The sequence below is a fragment of the Aspergillus pseudodeflectus genome, assembly GCF_044049435.1.
Source record: "Aspergillus pseudodeflectus strain CBS 756.74 chromosome Unknown BJX68scaffold_9, whole genome shotgun sequence".
NCBI classification, from domain to species: Eukaryota; Fungi; Ascomycota; class Eurotiomycetes; order Eurotiales; family Aspergillaceae; genus Aspergillus; species Aspergillus pseudodeflectus.
The window spans coordinates 521,087-538,385 of record NW_027263785.1 but is presented as its reverse complement, the minus strand read 5'-3'; the positions used below and the strand labels follow the sequence as shown (position 1 = coordinate 538,385).

Sequence of the window (17,299 nt, the reverse complement as noted above, 5' to 3'; positions counted from 1 at the left end):
CACATGCCGGGCCGCCAGCAGTCAGTGGTTGGCTTTCCTGTGCCAATCACCAGTCCTTCGGCTTTTATGAAGGATCTCGGATCTCTTGCAGCGTTCTCTTCGGGATATGATGCTTAGCGCCGCTTTGACTCATCGATCGAAGAAACAGACGTGTCCTCTCATCGAACTGGGCGCTCGATTGGCCATGGTTATCTCTTCGGTGATCTATAGCGCACGAGGCTCGCGTCTTAGCTCCACCCCAGCAAGAGAAGGGAGCTAGAGGAGTTTTGTTTTCGTCAGTGGAAGGTTGGAGCCCATTGTCTTTACCGCCGGGGAGTCAAAAAATGCGGGTGGCACGTTGGTTAACCGGCTAAAGGACATTTTTTTTTTTTTGGTTTTCTTTCTAGTCCCTTGCGCAAAGAAAAAGAATTAGATTGAGGAGAATCAAAGTTGTTGATGTGGCCAAGCCAAGACTCTAGCCCTAAGTTGCCCTCCGGCTAGCCAGATCTCGCCAAATGAATCTTCCCACGGACGTTCAAATTTAGAGGATGTTCGATGAATGTCAATGAAAGCCATACTGGCCACTCATCTTGTCAAACGTTCAACGAACCAAGGGAATGACGGTAGGTTCTCCAAGGCCATATTTTCCAAAGCGTGTAGCAAGGCTCCGAGTCCCAGTGCCCCTTCTCACAAGTTTGATGTTCTCTTGGACTTCGCTTACCCATCTCTGTCGCGCTAAGGCTCTTATCATGGTGCAATTTCAGCTTAAGATTCTTAGGCGCCAGCGGTTCTTCAACATTCTACTCTATTCTAGAGCGCCGAGACCGCCTCACTCACCTCAGCGGAGGTCAGAGTACCTGGTGTGAAGTGTTTGCATCATGGCGTACTTATCTCTTTAATGTTGTAAATCAACCTTCTCCTTTATCTTGCAAGTTCTTTTAAGTATCTGTTGGAAATAGGTTTCGTTGGTCTCAACCAGCCCAGAACCTCTGAAGCCGAAACGATGGAAAAAGCATCCTGGTGAGGACATACCTGAAACAAGGCTAACCCAGTATGTCCCATGATCTACAGCCTGGATCGATAGTTTGTTTGCCCACATTGCCCTGGTTTGCGGGTCCTTCCCCACAGAGATCCGTTGAGCTGCACGAGAACTTCTTTCACAACTCATGCATTGTTTTGTCTGACTCCACACGCCTTCTCGGCTTCTACAGAAGATATGATGGTTATACTCGAATTTGGCTAGCTTTCTGAGGTATCATAAATCAGTTTCCCTGAACCAGTCGATGCTGCGTTGCCGCAGCCAACGTCTGCAGGTTGGCCCACAATAGCGCCTACTTCGGTCGGTCTCCTCTCGGGTTTAGAGGTAGGTACTTTTAGAAAGCCTCTCTGGGGATATGTCAGCGACAAGACGGTGTAGAGATGGTCTAGGTGACTGACGCATTGCCCGTGTTGGACTTGTTCATCATTTTCGAGCAGCATGGCAGCGGAGCCAAGCCACATGCATCACGAACTGTTCGTACTCTACACTATCCACGCCGCCGGCCAGATTGGTCAACAGCAACAGCCGCACCTTCTTACAGAAGACACGCCCAGAAAACGTTTGAATTTCCCATAGCGCTAGGTAATATTACCAAGTTATTATCAGTACCGCCACGGCCAATCACTATCTTATTATATGCAGGGGCAGTTGCACCCGGGAAGATGGACAACCAAGGTCGGGAGCTTCAGTTCAGTCTCAATTCGCATGGCTCAAAGCCCTTCACATTGCAATCATTGTAACCCCTGAATCCTCATCTGTTCGTCTGTCTACTCTCTGGTTATTTTCGCTCTTTCCGTATTTCTTGTGGCACAGAATTCGCGCGGAGAGCACGGTCCGCATTCAGGTGGACAGGGATTCGCGTCCACGTTGAACGCGTCTTCCCCTTTTCCACTTTTTGCAACCGACATAAGAAGAGTCTTTTAAAATAAAAGTCTCAATAGCATTCCAGAGCCCACCGAATCCCCAAGCACCGACTCTAGTCGCGGACTCACAAATTCGTGATGTCTGAACGTGAGAAACAAGATGAAACAGAAAAATGCGGGCAACAACCGACATTCAGCTGCTATCAGCTGTCTTGTATTGCCTTTTCCAGTTTGAAAATCTGCTTCGTCGCGTGACGCCCGACAATTGACTCCTCAATCGCGTTCTGGTTGAGGCGCGCGGACTAGCCAGCCTCGCCGACAATTGCAGTGCACGCGGCACTGTCAACGCGACTGAGCGTCAGAATCTGCATTGTTCGGTCACCTGCTGCTGCCTGGGACATGGAAAGAGGTTGATTCCTCTTGTTGCGTGAGTTCGCGTCTAAGATTCTACCTGCGAACCTCGTGCGTCTTAAACGTTCGATATTCAGCAATTGACCATCCCAGACATTCAAGTCTACTTGAAGGGCCTGCAGTCTCTCGCTCTGGCAAAGTTACTAGATTTTTTGAGGTCTTCATTAGCGCAACACCGATCCCACCTTGCTGAACGCGAGAGTTTTTACTCGCAGTCATGGTCACGCATGCTAATCCATCGACGAGCTTCAACCAACCAGCACCCCGTTTCGCTCCGTCCTCCACTTTAACTTGAAAGGCGTACATAGTTATTCGTTGTCTTCCAATTATTGCGGCTAGGCAGTTCTAACCTGTTGACGTGGGACTCCTTACTGTTTACCGAGGTGGTCCTGGTGCAGGTACTCGCAGATTGAAGCACTCGGGACACCACCTTCATGGTTATAGACAGCTCTAACACGTCTCATGGAGAACATAATCTAGTCTCTAGCCACCAAGCCTCTCTTGCTTTATACCTGGTGTGTCCGAGTGCCCCAGTTCTTACTGCTTCTGCATATCCTCAACATTTCTTCTAACGTTCTTTTATACTAGGAGTCAGGCGAACGGGAATAAAGCATTCTTTCAATATCAAACCAAGCACCACAAATAACACCTTGTCGGACGTCATCATGGGGTAGGCATATCGACTGAGGGGATATGGGCGAATGGCTATCGGAAGGAATTGTGTCATCGGCCTTGGCCAGCGACTTCAGCATGGTCTTGACATTAAAGGAAAGGCTAACTGTCAGGAAGTCGGTGTTTGTTTGGCCGGGCTCTTTCGCATTGGAACCGACCCTTCAGCCAAAATGCGAGGTACAGGGCGAATTCTCGCACGAAGTCATGATGAACTACGTTCGATTGCTAGAGGAATGTGAGGAAGGTACAAGCCAGGTTGTATAGCGGAGTTTCACCGAACGTTCCGGAGGGTCTGAATCTGGAAAAGTGGAAAGAATACGCATATCGACCTTTAGATGCAGTGACCCGTAACAACGACATCCCGATTGTGCGGGTTCTTCGGGTCCTCGGAGCGCAGGGTGAGGTAACCCAGGGGGTTCTGACGGCGGTCTCTGGCGGCTCCTCGCAATTGGATTATATTCTTTGGCGGCAAGTTCCTCGCCGGAATGGCCACCGGATGCTTCGTCACCACAAGCATGACTTGTGTGGGCGAATTGTCCCCAGTTGCCATTTATGGAATTGTCTCTACCACCACTCCCATCTTGGGCAGCGCAAGCCAGCTCATGGTCGCCCTAATTCAGAACAGCTATGGAGATTTGCCAAATGCCTGGGCCTATGAATTGCTTTTCATGTCCCAGTACATCGTCACTTTTACGGCACTAATCTTCTGGCCGTTCCTGGCCGAGTAAGTTCTCCCTTCTTTGTCTCTTCGTCTTCTTCAAAGCGCACTTGACCTTGACTGACGATTCCGGCCCTTTAGATCACCATGGTACCTTGTTCGCCATGGCAAGGATAACCAAGCAGCTAAGATGTATTATTATTTTAGCCTGTTAGAGATATAATTAAAAAGGCCATTACTAATATTATATTAACTAAGGAAAGGAACAAGGCTAAATCTTTATGGCCCAAGTGATTTCCCATGACCATAATAACGGTCCGCTACCGAGGCAAACATCAAGCGGGTAAAAAGCACTCCGTAGGGGTCTCGATCCACCGTCAATGCTTGACTGAATAGGAGGCGGGCGGATAGTTTGTTCCTCCGTCCCTTGGAATGTGTTCGCCACAGCTGGCTCCACCGGTAGTACCAACCAAGTTCATCAAGTCATATATATCGTTTAAATCTCGACCTGCAGTGACTTCTTGTTCGACGGCAGCAAGTATTCACAAAGATGCTCTCGCTCAATACCCCGGCTTACTCGCCTCCCTCGGGGTATCAACTGTCGGAACTGCCCAAGCCAGTACTCGGGGACAGAAATGAGGTGCTGATCAAGGTTCACGCCGCTAGCATCAATCCCATCGATGTCAAAAAGGCAGGCGGGGTTCTTAAAAGGGGGATCAAGGACGAGTGAGTTTTGATACCCTTTTCTGGACGTCTATCGTGATATTGGAAACTAACTAAACCGGCCAGCTTCCCATACAAGATTGGCTATGATTGTGCGGGTGTTGTGGCAGAGGTCGGGTCCGGAGTGAGTCGTGTCAAAGTTGGCGACGAGGTGTACACTCGCCTGCCCGAGGCCTTTCGAGGTAACAGGAATTATCGTTGCTCTTCTTCTTCTTCGTCATGCTGACTTAAGTCAAAACTTTGGTCATTAGGCTCATGCAGCGAATTCGTGACATGTCCGGCAAAATACGTTGCTCTGAAGCCTCCTTCACTTTCGTTCGACGAATCTGCCTCAATCCCTTTAGCAGCCATGACGGCTCTGCAAGCACTCCGGCGTTATCAAGGTGACCTTGCTGGGAAAACTGTACTTGTACCTGCTGGCTGTATGTTGATGAAACTCCCCCGCAATTTCTGTTCGGTATACTAACTGTACCAAAGTAGGTGGGACGGGCATGTTCGGTTGTCAGTTGGCCAAGCATGTCTTCAAGGCTGGCAAGGTCATTACAACAGTCTCAACCTCCAAGGTACGAAAGGTCAAAGTGCTCTTGGGAGATAATACAGTGGATGAAAGTGAGCCCCCTTCATCCATGCATCCCTTGGCTACATAAAAACAGCTCTCATGGCCAGACAAAAAAGAAAGGCGCTGATGGAGGCCAGTTATCGATTACACCAAAGTAGATCCCAAGACAGCAATCGAAGCAGGAACAGTAGACTTCCTGTTCGATACCACCGGGTCTTCCATGGAATATTTGAGTCTAATGCGGCCCAAGACTGGTTGCATCATCTCTGTCTCAACAACTCCATCAGGCGACCAGCTTCAGAACTCATCGCTGATGGAACTACCGCATCATCCCGTCCTTCCGCTAGCCATCAAGCTCGCCCTGAATCTCACAGACAGCATCCGCAAGTACCGCGCGCGGCGCTATGGCGTTTACTACTCATACATGTTCCTCGAGTCCACTGGCGACGATTTGGATGAGCTGAGGGATCATGTTGAAACTGGGAAGCTAAGGACGGTTGTGGGGGCGACTGCTTCCCTGAAGAACCTTCCAGCTGTTCAAGAAGCTTGTCAGGTTGTTTATAGTGGCCGTGGTGGCCTTGGGAAGGTGGTTATCAAAGTTGTTGACGAGTAGGCGTGCAGCGGGCTTGGAATGCGCTTTCCCGCCTGGCTCTTTATTTTGGTGTGTACTTTCGATTGGTTATATCTCATTTTCCATGTCAAGAAAGAAGCTGGCGGTGGGCCCGTACCTTTTCGAATTCATGTATATAGGTAATATGACTGGAATCTACACTCCAGAAACAACACTATAATCCTGTTAAGTTGTTGTTTAACCCTTCAGCTGGACAGAGGGAGAAGATTGACTATCCTTCACTGTAAAACAGTGTAAGTTATGCTCAGGCATGTGCACTTGATTTTCTCTAAGGAGGGTACGCTATAGACCCGCTCTGGACATTCCCGGATTCGTCTCGCTTGCTGTGGCGCATGGCAGACCAGAATGTCTGCAACATTGAGCGGCAGATCCCTTGGACGAATATGCTGTACTGTCCTCGTGGCTGGAAGATTTCTCGCCGGAGGTTTCCATACCTAGCCATTCCTAGCATACAAAACTTGGAGCAGCGCAAGGCATTGAGGTGAATTGAAGCTTCGCAAGGATGACCTAAAATAGGCGGGCGAGCCTGCAAGCGTTTGGGCCTCGGCCCAGCAGAATACACTAGGCTGCGCCTGTCGGGCTAACAATCTATCCGCACCATATTCAGGGTACCGGCTGCTTGGAATTGGCTTGAGAACAGTGATAGGTAAGATCCACACGCTTGGCTCGCCCTGGAACCCGCGGCGCCCGAACCCAATGCATGGCTAGACGCATCATCACAACCACCACCACCACCAACAAGACGCACATGACATCAGGGCTTGAGGTATGGGCCTCTATTGGGGAATTTGGAAGGCTTCAAGTAAAGAGACTGGCTTCAGGAACAAGGAATTAAATCAAATATAATTAGACCGTGTCACTGGCAATTGTAAGGGGCATCAGGATGCTACTTCGGGTTGGAAACGGGCTGTGTTTGTTGAAGCAGTACGAACTTTCTGGGACTAGGATAGGAGAAGCTGAGGCATGCGTATATATAAGTTTAATTAACTTCTACAGCCCAAGTTCTGGGGGTCCCATCTCTAGCTAGGGGTAAGGGCTACATCTGCAAGATGTCAGACCCCGGAAGAGTTCTAATGAGGTAGAAAAACTAGTAAATGTACCACACCGAGACTTATCTCATATGGGGTTCATGGTCTCCTTGAGGGTAAAGCACGCGACATGCCTTGGCAAGGTACATTTTCTCCTCTCATGTGTAGCAATAATCCCTCGGCACTCAAAGAACAGGCCGGATAGATAGTTAGTTGTCCCGCGATCTGCAGCGCTTCCCTTCGCAATGCCCACAATTCTAACTTCTGAACTATAGTCTGGCGGTGGAATTCATACAGCTCCAGTTTGGTGACTAAGTCTTGGCATTCTTCTACCCAGGTTAAGAGCACTTTGCATACAGTGGCTGGCTTTTGCTTCACCTAGGTCATAACAAAGGCAAGCGGTGGTCTCAATCATTTAGGTGGCAAATGGCCTGTATGGACCCCACCGCGGTATACCGGAGTACCAGACTTAGCGGAGGTATCCGCGGAGTCATTTCTGCCTGCAAACCCTAGATACCTGTAGGTAGAATCACTGGTGCGTTTAGGCCGAGGCAAGCTCAATGAACAAAGAGGGGTATACGGCCCAATCTAACATGTGGCTGTCATTGTATTGGTTATGTGAGGATGGTGATGAACAAACAGTAGTCATGCCATTTCCTTTCTGTCCATCCGCACGCTCGTTTTAATCTCTCAGCCACGGACACTTACATGAAGGACCCTTTCTTTTCAATCAGATTTGCTAGTTTGAAAAAGGCCCAGCGTCCTTCGGATCCTGCTGAGCTAGGATTGGTTTTTGAAAACACTTCTAAACTATTACTATTGCTATTGCTGAACAATGCCTACCGAACCCACAGGTGTTGCTGGGCGCGACTGGCCACACTGGAAAGCCCACAGCGCAGTATATCTCCAAGTCGCTACCGCTTGGCCTGAAGGGGCAATTGCCGGTAGAAACAGAGAAAAGTTACAAGAGGTTGCACGGTCCCTTGTGCCGCTGAATCTGTCAAGAAAGCCAGCTAGGATATTTTTACCCCAAGTCTTCTATCCATTTATATAGTTACTTCCTGACATTGCTTGCCCAAGGATATACTCATGGTGAGTCTAAACGACAAGGAGCTTGGCTCTCTGGCAAAAAGCACACGACTAGTCATCTCGACTGTGGGCCTGTTCCAGCTCCATGGCTCTGATACGTCTGCCGCCTGCGCCAGAAATGGCACGCACTACCTGAGATAGACTCTAGGAAGGGTCAGCTCCACTGTGGCGCGAGCGGAATTGCTTGAAATCCGCCCCGTCGGCGATGATATCTTTAAACCATCCGAATCGTTTGGGCCTGCTTTTCAACTACCTCGGTCCTGGTGTGAAACATTGGCAACGATGTATATATTTAGTCGCACGTTCAGTAGGAGCAATGGCATCATCCCGTGATCTTGGTTATCTTTTCTAGACAAGTCCAACATCCAAGGCTGCATTTTCGGCTTTTCTTTCTTTTCCGTCAGTCATCAAGTATGCCTTTCAATAAAGCCTTGATCTTCAAAAAGGTTCCCCAGGGCCTCCCAGTTCCTGGACAAGACCTGGCAATTGAGCCTGTCGCCGAAATTGCCATCGATAGTCCTCCTGAGCACGGGCTCCTCATCAAGTCTCTTTTCGCAAGTTTTGATCCCTACATGCGTGGCCGCATGCGCCCAGTCGAACACAAATCCTACACTCCCGCTTATCATCTCAACACCCCAATTGATAGCTTCGTCATTGGCCAAGTTATACAGTCCGACAACCCCGCATACCAAGCCGGCCAGCTCATCATCGGCCAACTCCCCATCCAAGAGTATGTTGCCATAGATGAGGTATCTATTGAACGGGTCAAGCCCCTGGAGAATCCTCTCGGATTACCAGACGTCCGCGTGTTCCTTGGTCCCGTTGGGATGCCAGGGCTAACAGCCTACTCTTCGTTTTATGAGATTGGAAAACCCAAAAAGGGCGATACCATTTTCATCTCCGCTGCCAGTGGCGCCGTTGGGCAGATCGTGGCGCAGCTGGCGAAGCGGGAGGGTCTCCAAGTGATTGGAAGTGTTGGCTCCGACGACAAGCTTGACTATATCATTAACAAGCTCGGGTTCGACGGCGGGTTCAATTACAAGTGTGGAAGGCCACGGGATGCTCTGGCGCGGCTGGCACCCGAGGGCCTGGATATCTACTACGACAACGTTGGGGGCGAACATCTCGAGGCGGCACTTGATACCCTGAACGACTTTGGCCGCATCGTTGCCTGTGGCATGATATCTGATTTTAGCGGTCGGCCATACCCTGTCAAGAATCTGCACAAGGTCATCACGAAGCGCCTTGCAATGAGGGGCTTTATTGTCTCGGATCAGGAGTTTGGTCCGGCGTACTTTGCAGAGCACCAGAAGAACATGCAGCAATGGATCAAGGAAGGGTCCATCCAATGTCTTTTCCATGAGACGGTGGGGATTGAGCATGCTGCTGAGGGGTTGGTTGGGATTTTTCAGGGGAAGAATAAAGGGAAGGCCCTGCTGAGGTTTTAGGCGAGGAAAGCAGAGAACAGAATCGAATCAGTTGAAATCATCTGGTACTAGATACTGTATACTGTACATCATGCTTAAATCCTACAAGTTAGGTTTCTTAGCCATGCAATAATCCTTAGTAGCTTTTAGCTACGTAAGGCTAGCCATGGATCATGGATCTTTGAGCCAGCATCGCAAGGCCGACTCTGCCTCCTTGAATTCTAGACCTAGGCCTAGTCGCAATCGCAATCACATCACCTCCTCGATGATTATTCTTTCGGAATCCCAATACGAGTTCACGTCATCGAATTGGAGTCGCGCCGCAGTGCGGGGTCATTAATAATCCCCACCTGCCCCTCGATAAACATTCCCCTCCTTTCACATCAACACTCCATCCCTCTTCCCTGTCTTACCAATTCAACACTCGAGAGTCACGCCGCAATGTCCAAATCCAACCTCCTCGTCTTTGGCGCCACGGGCGCAATCGGCACCTACATCATCGCCGCAATCGTCAACGCAAAGGACTCCTTCGGCCGCATCGCCGTCTTCACGAGTCCAAATACCCTCTCCACCAAAGCGACAGAAATCAACGCCCTCCGCGAGAACGGCGTCGAGATTATTACCGGCGATGTTACAAAGAAGGAGGATGTTGTTGCTGCTTTTGAAGGTACCCCCACCCACCCTCCGCGTCCACGCACAACCACTACTTGAATCAAAGTACACCGATTGACATGTTCCCATCCAGGAATCGACACAATCGTCTCAGCCCTCGGCCGGGGCGTGATCGCTGCCCAAATTGACCTCCTGAAGTGGGCCGCGGAAACCCCCAGCATAAAACGCTTCCTCCCCTCCGAATACGGCACAGACATCGAGTACAGCCCCGCAAGCGCGACGGAGAAGCCGCACCAGCAGAAGCTCAAGGTGCGCGCTGCGCTGCGCGAGGTGAAAGAGGAGGATCTCGAGTACGCGTATGTTGTCACGGGGCCGTATGCTGATGTTCCCTTCTTCCTGGGGGCGAGTAAGAACCCACGGGGTGGGGCGTTTGATGTTAAAGCGCGCAAGGCGGTGTTACTTGGGGATGGGAAGGGGAGGATTAGTTTGAGTGCTTGTGCTGAGTATGTCGCCACTCTTCCAGTGTTCCAGTTTAATATATGCTAGGGTAGAAGGTGTGCTAACAGTGCGACAGTGTCGGGAAATTCGTCGTGCACACTCTGACGCACTGGGATCAAGCGAAAGGTCGCGCACTGAAGCTGAATTCATTCACGGCGACGCCGGAGGAGATCCTAGCCGAGTTCGAGAAGCAGACTGGGGAGAAGTGGGAGGTCGAGTATACATCGCTCGCGCAGCTGAAGGCGTTCGAAGAAGAGGCGTGGGCGAAGGGAGAGCCCGATGCGACGGGGTTGACGCTCCGGAGAATCTGGACCGAGGGCGGGACACTGTACGATAAGCGTGACAATGTGGATATCGGCGCCGAGGATACAGTGACGTTGGCTGAGGCTGTCAAGGAGGCGATCCGCGCGCAGCTCTCGGCGTCATTGTGAATGGATATGATGATATGATATACAGGCGCTCTATCTATCCAATATCTGTCTGATCTATGCTCTAAAGCTAATATACAAAATGTGCAGTATGGTATAGTATAGTACAGGTACAATTACTGCTTCCACTTCCAGGTGGAGTTGCGATGGATATGGTACTCCTTACTCTCAATCGCCTTGCGGATCCCCCAAAGCCCACCAAGCGGCCAGACAGAGCGCACCTTGCGGCTCCACGACTCCTGCCGCTCCTTTCGATCGGCTTCCACGTCGATCTTCACCTTATCGTACACAGTCGGCAGGCTCGTCGCGTTGTACTTTTCCCGCAGCCCATCGTACCACTCGCGATCGTACATGTTCCAGAACTCGTCCTCGTTGTAGTACGTATGCGCGTAGAACCACTTCATTCCGCCGAGTTCGCGAAGCCGGTGCTCGAGCTCGCGGTTCGCCTGGATGAAGACGTCCAGATCCTTGGGGCCGAATCCCCACACGCCGATATTCAGCATCTGGTCCGCAGTGAAGCCGGGGCTTTCCACGGTGCTGTGTGGGTGGAACGTCGGCGCGGGGCTCTGCTTCAGCGGACACAGCCACAGCGGCCAGATACCCAGTTTCTCACCCGTGTAGTCGATAAACGCCTCGGCGTTGGCATACGGCAGCGCCAGATCCTGGATGACGAATCTGCTCGATTCCCCGCTCGCATGCAGCGCCTTGTACAGCATCCGCGTGTGCAGGAAGTCATCGAGGAACCAGCGCGTCGCGCGACTGAACGGGAAATGGAAGTAATGGAACGCTGCGCGGCCAACCCAGAACCCGCCGCGGTCGTAGCGGAAGAGGTACTCGGCGAGCGGGATGTAGTCCGTAACGGGCGAGTTCGCGCTCCGCGTCTTGTCCTTTACGTGTAGGTAGTACCAGGGGTCCCAGGCGTGGCTGAATGTCTGGACTTTTGCAGAGGCCGGCATCTCGTTGGTCATTTCGCCCGAGACGACGACGCCGTGGTCGGGGCTGTAGAGGATTCCGTCGACGTAGTCGTTGGCTTCGTTGAGTGTTTCGGCGTGGACGGCTGTTATTGATTCCTGCACACTCCGGTGAGGGTGGTACGTCGCCTTGACAAACTTCTTCGCCTCAACGAGCTGCAGCTCCATCATCGTCGTAACACCCAGCGTCCCCACAGCCCCGGCAGCGCCCCGAAACAAATCCCGATTCTCATCCTCCGACACCTTCACCACACTCCCATCAGCCAGCACCATCTCGACGTAATTAATCGTGCGATCGAAAAACCCATACCGAAACGACGAGCTCTCCCCCGCCGTCCCCGCAAACCCGCCTCCAGCCGTTATCCCAGGAAACTCCATGACAACCGGCGGGACGAGTCCGTGTTTCAGCGTCGCCTCGACGAGGCGGTCCATGGGGACATTCGGTTCGACGAGGGCTGTGCGCCGCGTAGGGTCGACGTGGAGCACATTGCGCAGGTCGCTGATGTCGACTTGGTTCTTGCGGCGGATCGGACGCGTGCTGTTTGTCGAGCCGTGGGCTATTCGGAAGGGTTCGCGGCGGTCGTAGAAGGCACGGATGCTCGAGGATATGCGGGAGACGGCGCTCCGGTGCCGCTCGAGGGGCATGGTGTGGTTGGTGCGATGGGGATGCTGTGTAACCGTGTTGATCCCCGGGATGGTGTGTCGCGGATTTTTGCGGAGTTTGGGAGTCGCGTCTTGGTGGGCACGTGACATTCTCCTCTGCGCCGAGAAATATAATTCTAGACACTGACATGCAACGGGAGTTTTTGCATTACTTGGTTTACAGATTATGCTCCCCCGCCTGGTAAGCAAGTTAAATGAGCGCTGCCAACAACCTCGTTGCTGGTGGTTCCTGGGCTTTCTCACCACTGACCTTGGCATAATATATATTGGATTACACCTGGCAAAGTATCGTACAATACCTTTATGTTGGGGTGTATGTTCAGGCTCTACCATCATGTACTAGGACTCTCCCTACCAATAGGAAGTATTCACTGTCCAACGATGCTTCTAGTTGTGTTTGAGCGGGCCGTTAGCTGATCTACAAGCTTGACATCGTCCTCAACGAGACACATCGGCAGATCTATCGAGATCAGAAACTCAATCAGGGATGGGAGCAGTACTCGGTAGCAGCTGATAGCCTGATGCGAGTATCCGGTCTCGCTCCGAAAGTCCCCCGGGCATGATTAGTGCAGTGAGAGCATGGCCAATCGAGTCCTCACTCTGCGGATTGTTGGTATGTTGTGGGACATGCTTGTGACACCATACTAGCTCTCCTAAGAAATCATCTACAATGTTCATATCAACTATGAGACGGCATGGTTCTGCGGATAGGTCTTGTAGTGGTGGTTCTTTTGTGGGTTGGCTCATTCCTATACAGCGTGCTGTTAGGGAAGGCGTGAAGGGCCTCTCATCACCTCCATAAGAATCTCACCTCGTTTCTAAGCTTTTCATTGTAGACTAGCAACTATCCCCCTCACTACTATCTGAAAGAGTATAGAAATTGTGCAAAGAAAGCACTCCAGTCTGAAGCTCATCAAATCTTCCTACAGTGCCGATTCTGATGTACTTCATGACTTACTCGAAGAGCAGTGTAAATACGCAGTTTGACCAGAGATTCCGCAGCAAGCGCAAGGATCTCTACCAAGCTTGGCAGCGACCAGGAAGAAGGGCCTGAATAGAGACTATGCTGGCCAAGGGAATGGCAAATGCACCTGGACCCAACGCATCTACCCTCGGATGCTCAATTGAGATGCCGATTGGAAGTTTCCGAGTCGCGCCATGCGCGAACCTGCATTTCCATCAGGTAATGAGATTGCCCATAGCCCGAGTTCGCAGCAAGCTTTACAATCCAAAAGGATCGGTTGATTCCAAGTGACCATCTCGCCATAAGGACAAGGATCCTGCGGCCCGGCTCGACCTCGACGGACTGTACTCAAAAAGCTCGGATACGAGGCTAGGACACCATATAGTTATTGATAATAGGATATTGCGGATATTCTCCCGATATGACGTGATCCACGAGACTCGGCGAGGCCGGGCGGAATGCCGCTGTCTGCAGGGACTGTGGGGAGACGACTCAGAGGGAACCTCAAGCTGGTATGTCTCAAACAACAACGTTCTGGAACGACCTCGAGAGGCAAGTATCAGTACGCACCTGCATTTGGGAATATTGCCATGCTCATAAACATATGCTGGAATACTCCGGCCTTGACGATGGCGACTGTGTCTCCGCCAAGACAAGTAACACTTTTCTTGCTCACGCGATCGCAAACCGCGGGACGCGTCAAAAAGGCCCGGCAACATCTGATCCCTGCTGCATCCTTGCAATCTTCGTCACTGCATCTGGACTAAAACGACCCATCACGATCTTGCGGGGCCAACTCAAGTCCCAAGGCTGCAGCAGCTTGCATGACCTGGAGCCAATCCGGGTGCATGGGATAACGCCTTTGCAAGCTCCCATGGCGTCACTACTTGGCATTCTTGGCATGTCTTGGCAAGCCACCGGGCATCTCCGAGACTCCGAGTCCACTCAGGCCAGTTGCGGTGCGCCAGGCCAGGCAGAGGCGTTCCGGTGCGACGCCTTACAGCGCCTCAAAATCGCACTCTCTCTCAACAGCGTTGCAAATCGCGCAAAACACGAGTCAAGAAAAAAGCAATTTCGCGAGCCGTGCACCAACCGCCACACTGTCTCTCAGCTCGCAGAGTTTTCACAGCCAGGAATGGGCCAAATCTTGCTGGCCCCAACTTAGCGGGCCGCCGAGGCTGCCCTAAGCTGGCACCCCCCACCTGGGCACGCACAAGCACACGCATGAGAGGCCAAAGTCATGCAACGGGGCCTCCACGAGGGAACGAGATGCTCTTGGCCCGCGTAACACCAAGCTCTGATATTTAACGGCGTAATGCCCTGCCAAGCGGGATCTGGGGAGGGAAATCTGGACTCTGCTCGCTCCCTGTGCTTGGGGACTGTGCTGGATTCTTCATCTCTTCACTCTCTGGATTCACCATGGTGCTGGTCCAGTATCTGAAAAAGGCGTACAGCTGGCTTGCGCCGCCGCCGAAGCAGTCGGAGGATGGCCGCGACCAGTGGCCGTCGCGCGCTGCGTTCTTGCTCGCGGCTATGGGAGGCTGCGCCGGTCAGGGAAACCTGATCCGGTATCCTTCCGTCGTGTACAACAACTACGGACTGCAGTGGTTTATCCCGTACTTCCTGGCCATCTTCTTCGTTGCGATCCCGGCGTTGGTTCTCGAGATTTCAATCGGACAGGCCTATCGCGGTGGAACGGTCATTGCCTTCAACAACATCAACAAGCGCCTAAAGGGTGTGGGCCTGGGCCCGATCCTGGTCAGCTTCATCGTCACACAGTACTTTACCGTCAACCTCGCGTGGATCATGAACTACTTTCGCGTCTCCTTCCAGAGTCCCCTGCCCTGGACCGGCAACAAGACGACCGAGTTTTACGAAAACGGTGTTGTCAGGAACCCGGACCCGATCGCTGGCGCATTGTCGACAGACGGCAAGCATGTGCTATCCTATACCGAATATCCCTCGATTAGCCTGATTGGAGAGACTGTGGGATGGAGCGCGTTTATCTGGTTCCTCATCTGGGTCTCCATCTTCCGCGGCGTGGGCTTGACCGGCCGTGTTGTCTACTGGACCATGGGCCTTCCTATCGTGACCACCATCATCTTCGTCGGACGTTCCCTATCTCTCCCCAACGCACGGGAGGGCGTGGAACTCCTCTGGGCCACATGGCGCGGTGGCCAGCTCGCCTCTGGCACAGTCTGGCAAACTGCCGTTGGCCAGGTCTTTTTCTCCACGGGCATCGGCTTCGGTTACTTCACCTCGTATGCTTCGTACAACTCGAAGCATTCCAACGCCGTCATGGACGCCCTCCTCATCTGCGGTAGCAACGTCCTCTTCGAGAACTTTGCCGCCTTTGCCGTTTTTGGCGTCGTCGGCTACCTCAGACTCTGGCCGCAGGACGGCGAGCGTCTCGGCGCTTTCGTTGTTGGCTTCCTCACCCTCCCCGAAGCAGTCCTCCACATGCCAGGCTCAAACTTTTGGGCGATCCTGCTCTTTTTCACCCTTGTTGTCCTTGGTTTCTCCTCCGCCTTTGTCATGCTTGACGCTGTTGCAACTCTCATCGTCGACTCCGGATCGAAACTCTCCCGTCCCGTCATCGTGACAGGCCTCACAATCATCTCCTTTCTCATGTGCCTCCCATATTGCACCGAGTTCGGCTACTACCTCCTCGACGGCATCGACCGCTGGGTCAACAACATCTGCCTCATCTTCGTCGTCTGGTCCGAGGTCGTCTCCGCGAGCACAGTCTACCGCTGGCACGACGTCGTCGAGCAGACGGGGCTCCCCGCATTCGTCGTCTACAACTTTGCCTACTTTGGCGGCCAGATCATCGGTGTCTCCGTGGCGCACGGCCGCGAGGACCCAGCTATCGGCGCGGGAGCCGGTTTCGGCACGTTTGTCGTTTTCTCCATTATCGCTGCCTTGGTCGCCGAGAAACCCGTTATCCCCGCCCCGAGCTTCTGGGGCCGAAACCCCTTCCTTAGCAAGTTCTGGTACCTCGCTGCATACTCCGTACGTCTCCTTCCTTCTCCTTCCCCTTCCCCCTCCTTCCCTGTCCGCTGTACAACACTAACCGATAAAACAGGGCAGCCAAATTCGCCGCGACCTAAACAACATTATCGGCGGCGAAAAGAACTGGAAGATCCCCTCGTTCTGGCCCGTGCTGCTCCGATATGTCTGCGCGCCCGTACTCTGCATAATCTTCAGTTTCGCCTACCCGGAATTCCACACGCTGCGCTACGACCCGCTGATGATTACGGGATTCATCCTCGCGCATTTCATTCTCCTTGCGATCTTGCTCGGGTTCGTTATTCCGCGTTACTATGATGTGTTCATTCCCCCGAATCGCATTGGTGAGGGCGAGAGAATTATCGGGGAGCTTGTACAGGAGGAGCATTTGCCTGTGCGCGAGGGGCCCGGAACGATCGGGGAGGAGGCAGGGAATGGGCATGGAGGGTTTGCGGGATCGAGTGAGGAGAGGAAGGAGGGGACTGCGAGTCCGCCTGTTGAGTATGTCAAGGCCTAGAATCTCTATACTGTCGGTTATGGAGTGGGCGTTGAGGTGGCCTGTCGGAATTTGGTATAATAGTTGCCAAATAATATGACACGATGTTGATTGAAGTTGCATGGGCTTTTCCTGCTATGGCTTCAAACGATAGCGAGGGGGCTCAAGACCAACCGTCTCGAGCTTGGACACATTAAGCCTGCAAAAGTGTCTCCTGTTAGGGACGGCACGAAGGACCCCCAGTCTTTCGCTTGAAAGCTTCACCCTCACCGATACCTCTCCACCAACAACAATCTCCCTATTATCAACTCTATCGACACCGAGAAGCTTCAATTGAAGTTCATTCAGTGCGGCACCTGCGATTTGTCTCTACGCTACTCGGAGCCGGTTACGCTCTCGGTCTGGACCACTCAAAATCCCCCGATCCTATCAAGTAACCCACTATGGGGTAAAACAAGATCGCCAGCGACAATCGTATGGCTATGGAAACAGTGAAATGTTCTCAGTGTCGCCTCTGTATAGTTATGCCAGTCTGGATTACTGCGGCACTTACTGCTCTTTGCAACTCCCCACCGGCCC

General features: G+C 52.3%; 7 protein-coding genes across 7 annotated transcripts; 5 read left to right on the top strand and 2 right to left on the bottom strand.

The window, feature by feature from the left end:
- The first annotated feature begins 4,107 nt into the window (after window positions 1-4,107).
- BJX68DRAFT_231103 (NADP-dependent oxidoreductase) lies at window positions 4,108-5,654 on the top strand. The gene is made up of 5 exons (XM_071039299.1): window positions 4,108-4,348; window positions 4,412-4,527; window positions 4,597-4,767; window positions 4,823-4,954; window positions 5,042-5,654. Exons 1-5 carry the CDS (start codon window positions 4,173-4,175, stop codon window positions 5,515-5,517), a joined length of 1,071 nt encoding a protein of 356 aa, XP_070902139.1. The 5' UTR covers window positions 4,108-4,172; the 3' UTR covers window positions 5,518-5,654.
- A 2,411-nt stretch (window positions 5,655-8,065) lies between these two features.
- BJX68DRAFT_264080 (MDR family NADP-dependent oxidoreductase) lies at window positions 8,066-9,100 on the top strand (the record flags this gene model as incomplete). Its single annotated transcript, XM_071044870.1, has 1 exon — window positions 8,066-9,100. The coding sequence occupies one exon, from the start codon at window positions 8,066-8,068 to the stop codon at window positions 9,098-9,100; it is 1,035 nt and encodes a 344-aa protein (XP_070902138.1).
- A 334-nt stretch (window positions 9,101-9,434) lies between these two features.
- On the top strand, window positions 9,435-10,677 carry BJX68DRAFT_217843 (uncharacterized protein). Its single transcript, XM_071037853.1, has 3 exons — window positions 9,435-9,746; window positions 9,825-10,194; window positions 10,266-10,677. The coding sequence occupies exons 1-3, from the start codon at window positions 9,521-9,523 to the stop codon at window positions 10,618-10,620; spliced, it is 951 nt and encodes a 316-aa protein (XP_070902137.1). The 5' UTR covers window positions 9,435-9,520; the 3' UTR covers window positions 10,621-10,677.
- On the bottom strand, window positions 10,678-12,270 carry BJX68DRAFT_217844 (FAD-binding oxidoreductase). Its single transcript, XM_071037854.1, has one exon. It carries the CDS (start codon window positions 12,231-12,233, stop codon window positions 10,734-10,736), a length of 1,500 nt encoding a protein of 499 aa, XP_070902136.1. The 5' UTR covers window positions 12,234-12,270; the 3' UTR covers window positions 10,678-10,733.
- Window positions 12,271-12,415: 145 nt separating this feature from the next.
- Window positions 12,416-12,889, top strand: BJX68DRAFT_231098 (uncharacterized protein; the record flags this gene model as incomplete). Its single annotated transcript, XM_071039298.1, has 1 exon — window positions 12,416-12,889. A coding segment is annotated over one exon (179 nt), but the record flags the coding sequence as incomplete, so codon positions are not given.
- Window positions 12,890-13,073: 184 nt separating this feature from the next.
- Window positions 13,074-14,203, bottom strand: BJX68DRAFT_231096 (uncharacterized protein). Its single transcript, XM_071039297.1, has one exon. The coding sequence runs from the start codon at window positions 13,932-13,934 to the stop codon at window positions 13,473-13,475; it is 462 nt and encodes a 153-aa protein (XP_070902134.1). The 5' UTR covers window positions 13,935-14,203; the 3' UTR covers window positions 13,074-13,472.
- Window positions 14,204-14,234: 31 nt separating this feature from the next.
- On the top strand, window positions 14,235-17,295 carry BJX68DRAFT_231095 (sodium:neurotransmitter symporter family protein). Its single transcript, XM_071039296.1, has 2 exons — window positions 14,235-16,227; window positions 16,301-17,295. The coding sequence occupies exons 1-2, from the start codon at window positions 14,635-14,637 to the stop codon at window positions 16,739-16,741; spliced, it is 2,034 nt and encodes a 677-aa protein (XP_070902133.1). The 5' UTR covers window positions 14,235-14,634; the 3' UTR covers window positions 16,742-17,295.
- Window positions 17,296-17,299: the final 4 nt, after the last annotated feature.

What these genes read in the sequence shown, in the direction of transcription:
- BJX68DRAFT_231103 (XM_071039299.1), top strand. Translation starts at nt 4,173, where the DNA reads ATGCTCTCGCTCAATACCCCGGCTTACTCGCCTCCCTCGGGGTATCAA. An exon ending in AAAAGGGGGATCAAGGACGA is followed by an intron (nt 4,349 to 4,411) that starts GTGAGTTTTGAT and finishes TAAACCGGCCAG; the next exon opens with CTTCCCATACAAGATTGGCT. An exon ending in TGTACTTGTACCTGCTGGCT is followed by an intron (nt 4,768 to 4,822) that starts GTATGTTGATGA and finishes ACTGTACCAAAG; the next exon opens with TAGGTGGGACGGGCATGTTC.
- BJX68DRAFT_217843 (XM_071037853.1), top strand. Translation starts at nt 9,521, where the DNA reads ATGTCCAAATCCAACCTCCTCGTCTTTGGCGCCACGGGCGCAATCGGC. An exon ending in TGTTGTTGCTGCTTTTGAAG is followed by an intron (nt 9,747 to 9,824) that starts GTACCCCCACCC and finishes GTTCCCATCCAG; the next exon opens with GAATCGACACAATCGTCTCA. An exon ending in AGTTTGAGTGCTTGTGCTGA is followed by an intron (nt 10,195 to 10,265) that starts GTATGTCGCCAC and finishes ACAGTGCGACAG; the next exon opens with TGTCGGGAAATTCGTCGTGC.
- BJX68DRAFT_217844 (XM_071037854.1), bottom strand. Translation starts at nt 12,233, where the DNA reads ATGCCCCTCGAGCGGCACCGGAGCGCCGTCTCCCGCATATCCTCGAGC.
- BJX68DRAFT_231096 (XM_071039297.1), bottom strand. Translation starts at nt 13,934, where the DNA reads ATGTTGCCGGGCCTTTTTGACGCGTCCCGCGGTTTGCGATCGCGTGAG.
- BJX68DRAFT_231095 (XM_071039296.1), top strand. Translation starts at nt 14,635, where the DNA reads ATGGTGCTGGTCCAGTATCTGAAAAAGGCGTACAGCTGGCTTGCGCCG. An exon ending in GGTACCTCGCTGCATACTCC is followed by an intron (nt 16,228 to 16,300) that starts GTACGTCTCCTT and finishes CCGATAAAACAG; the next exon opens with GGCAGCCAAATTCGCCGCGA.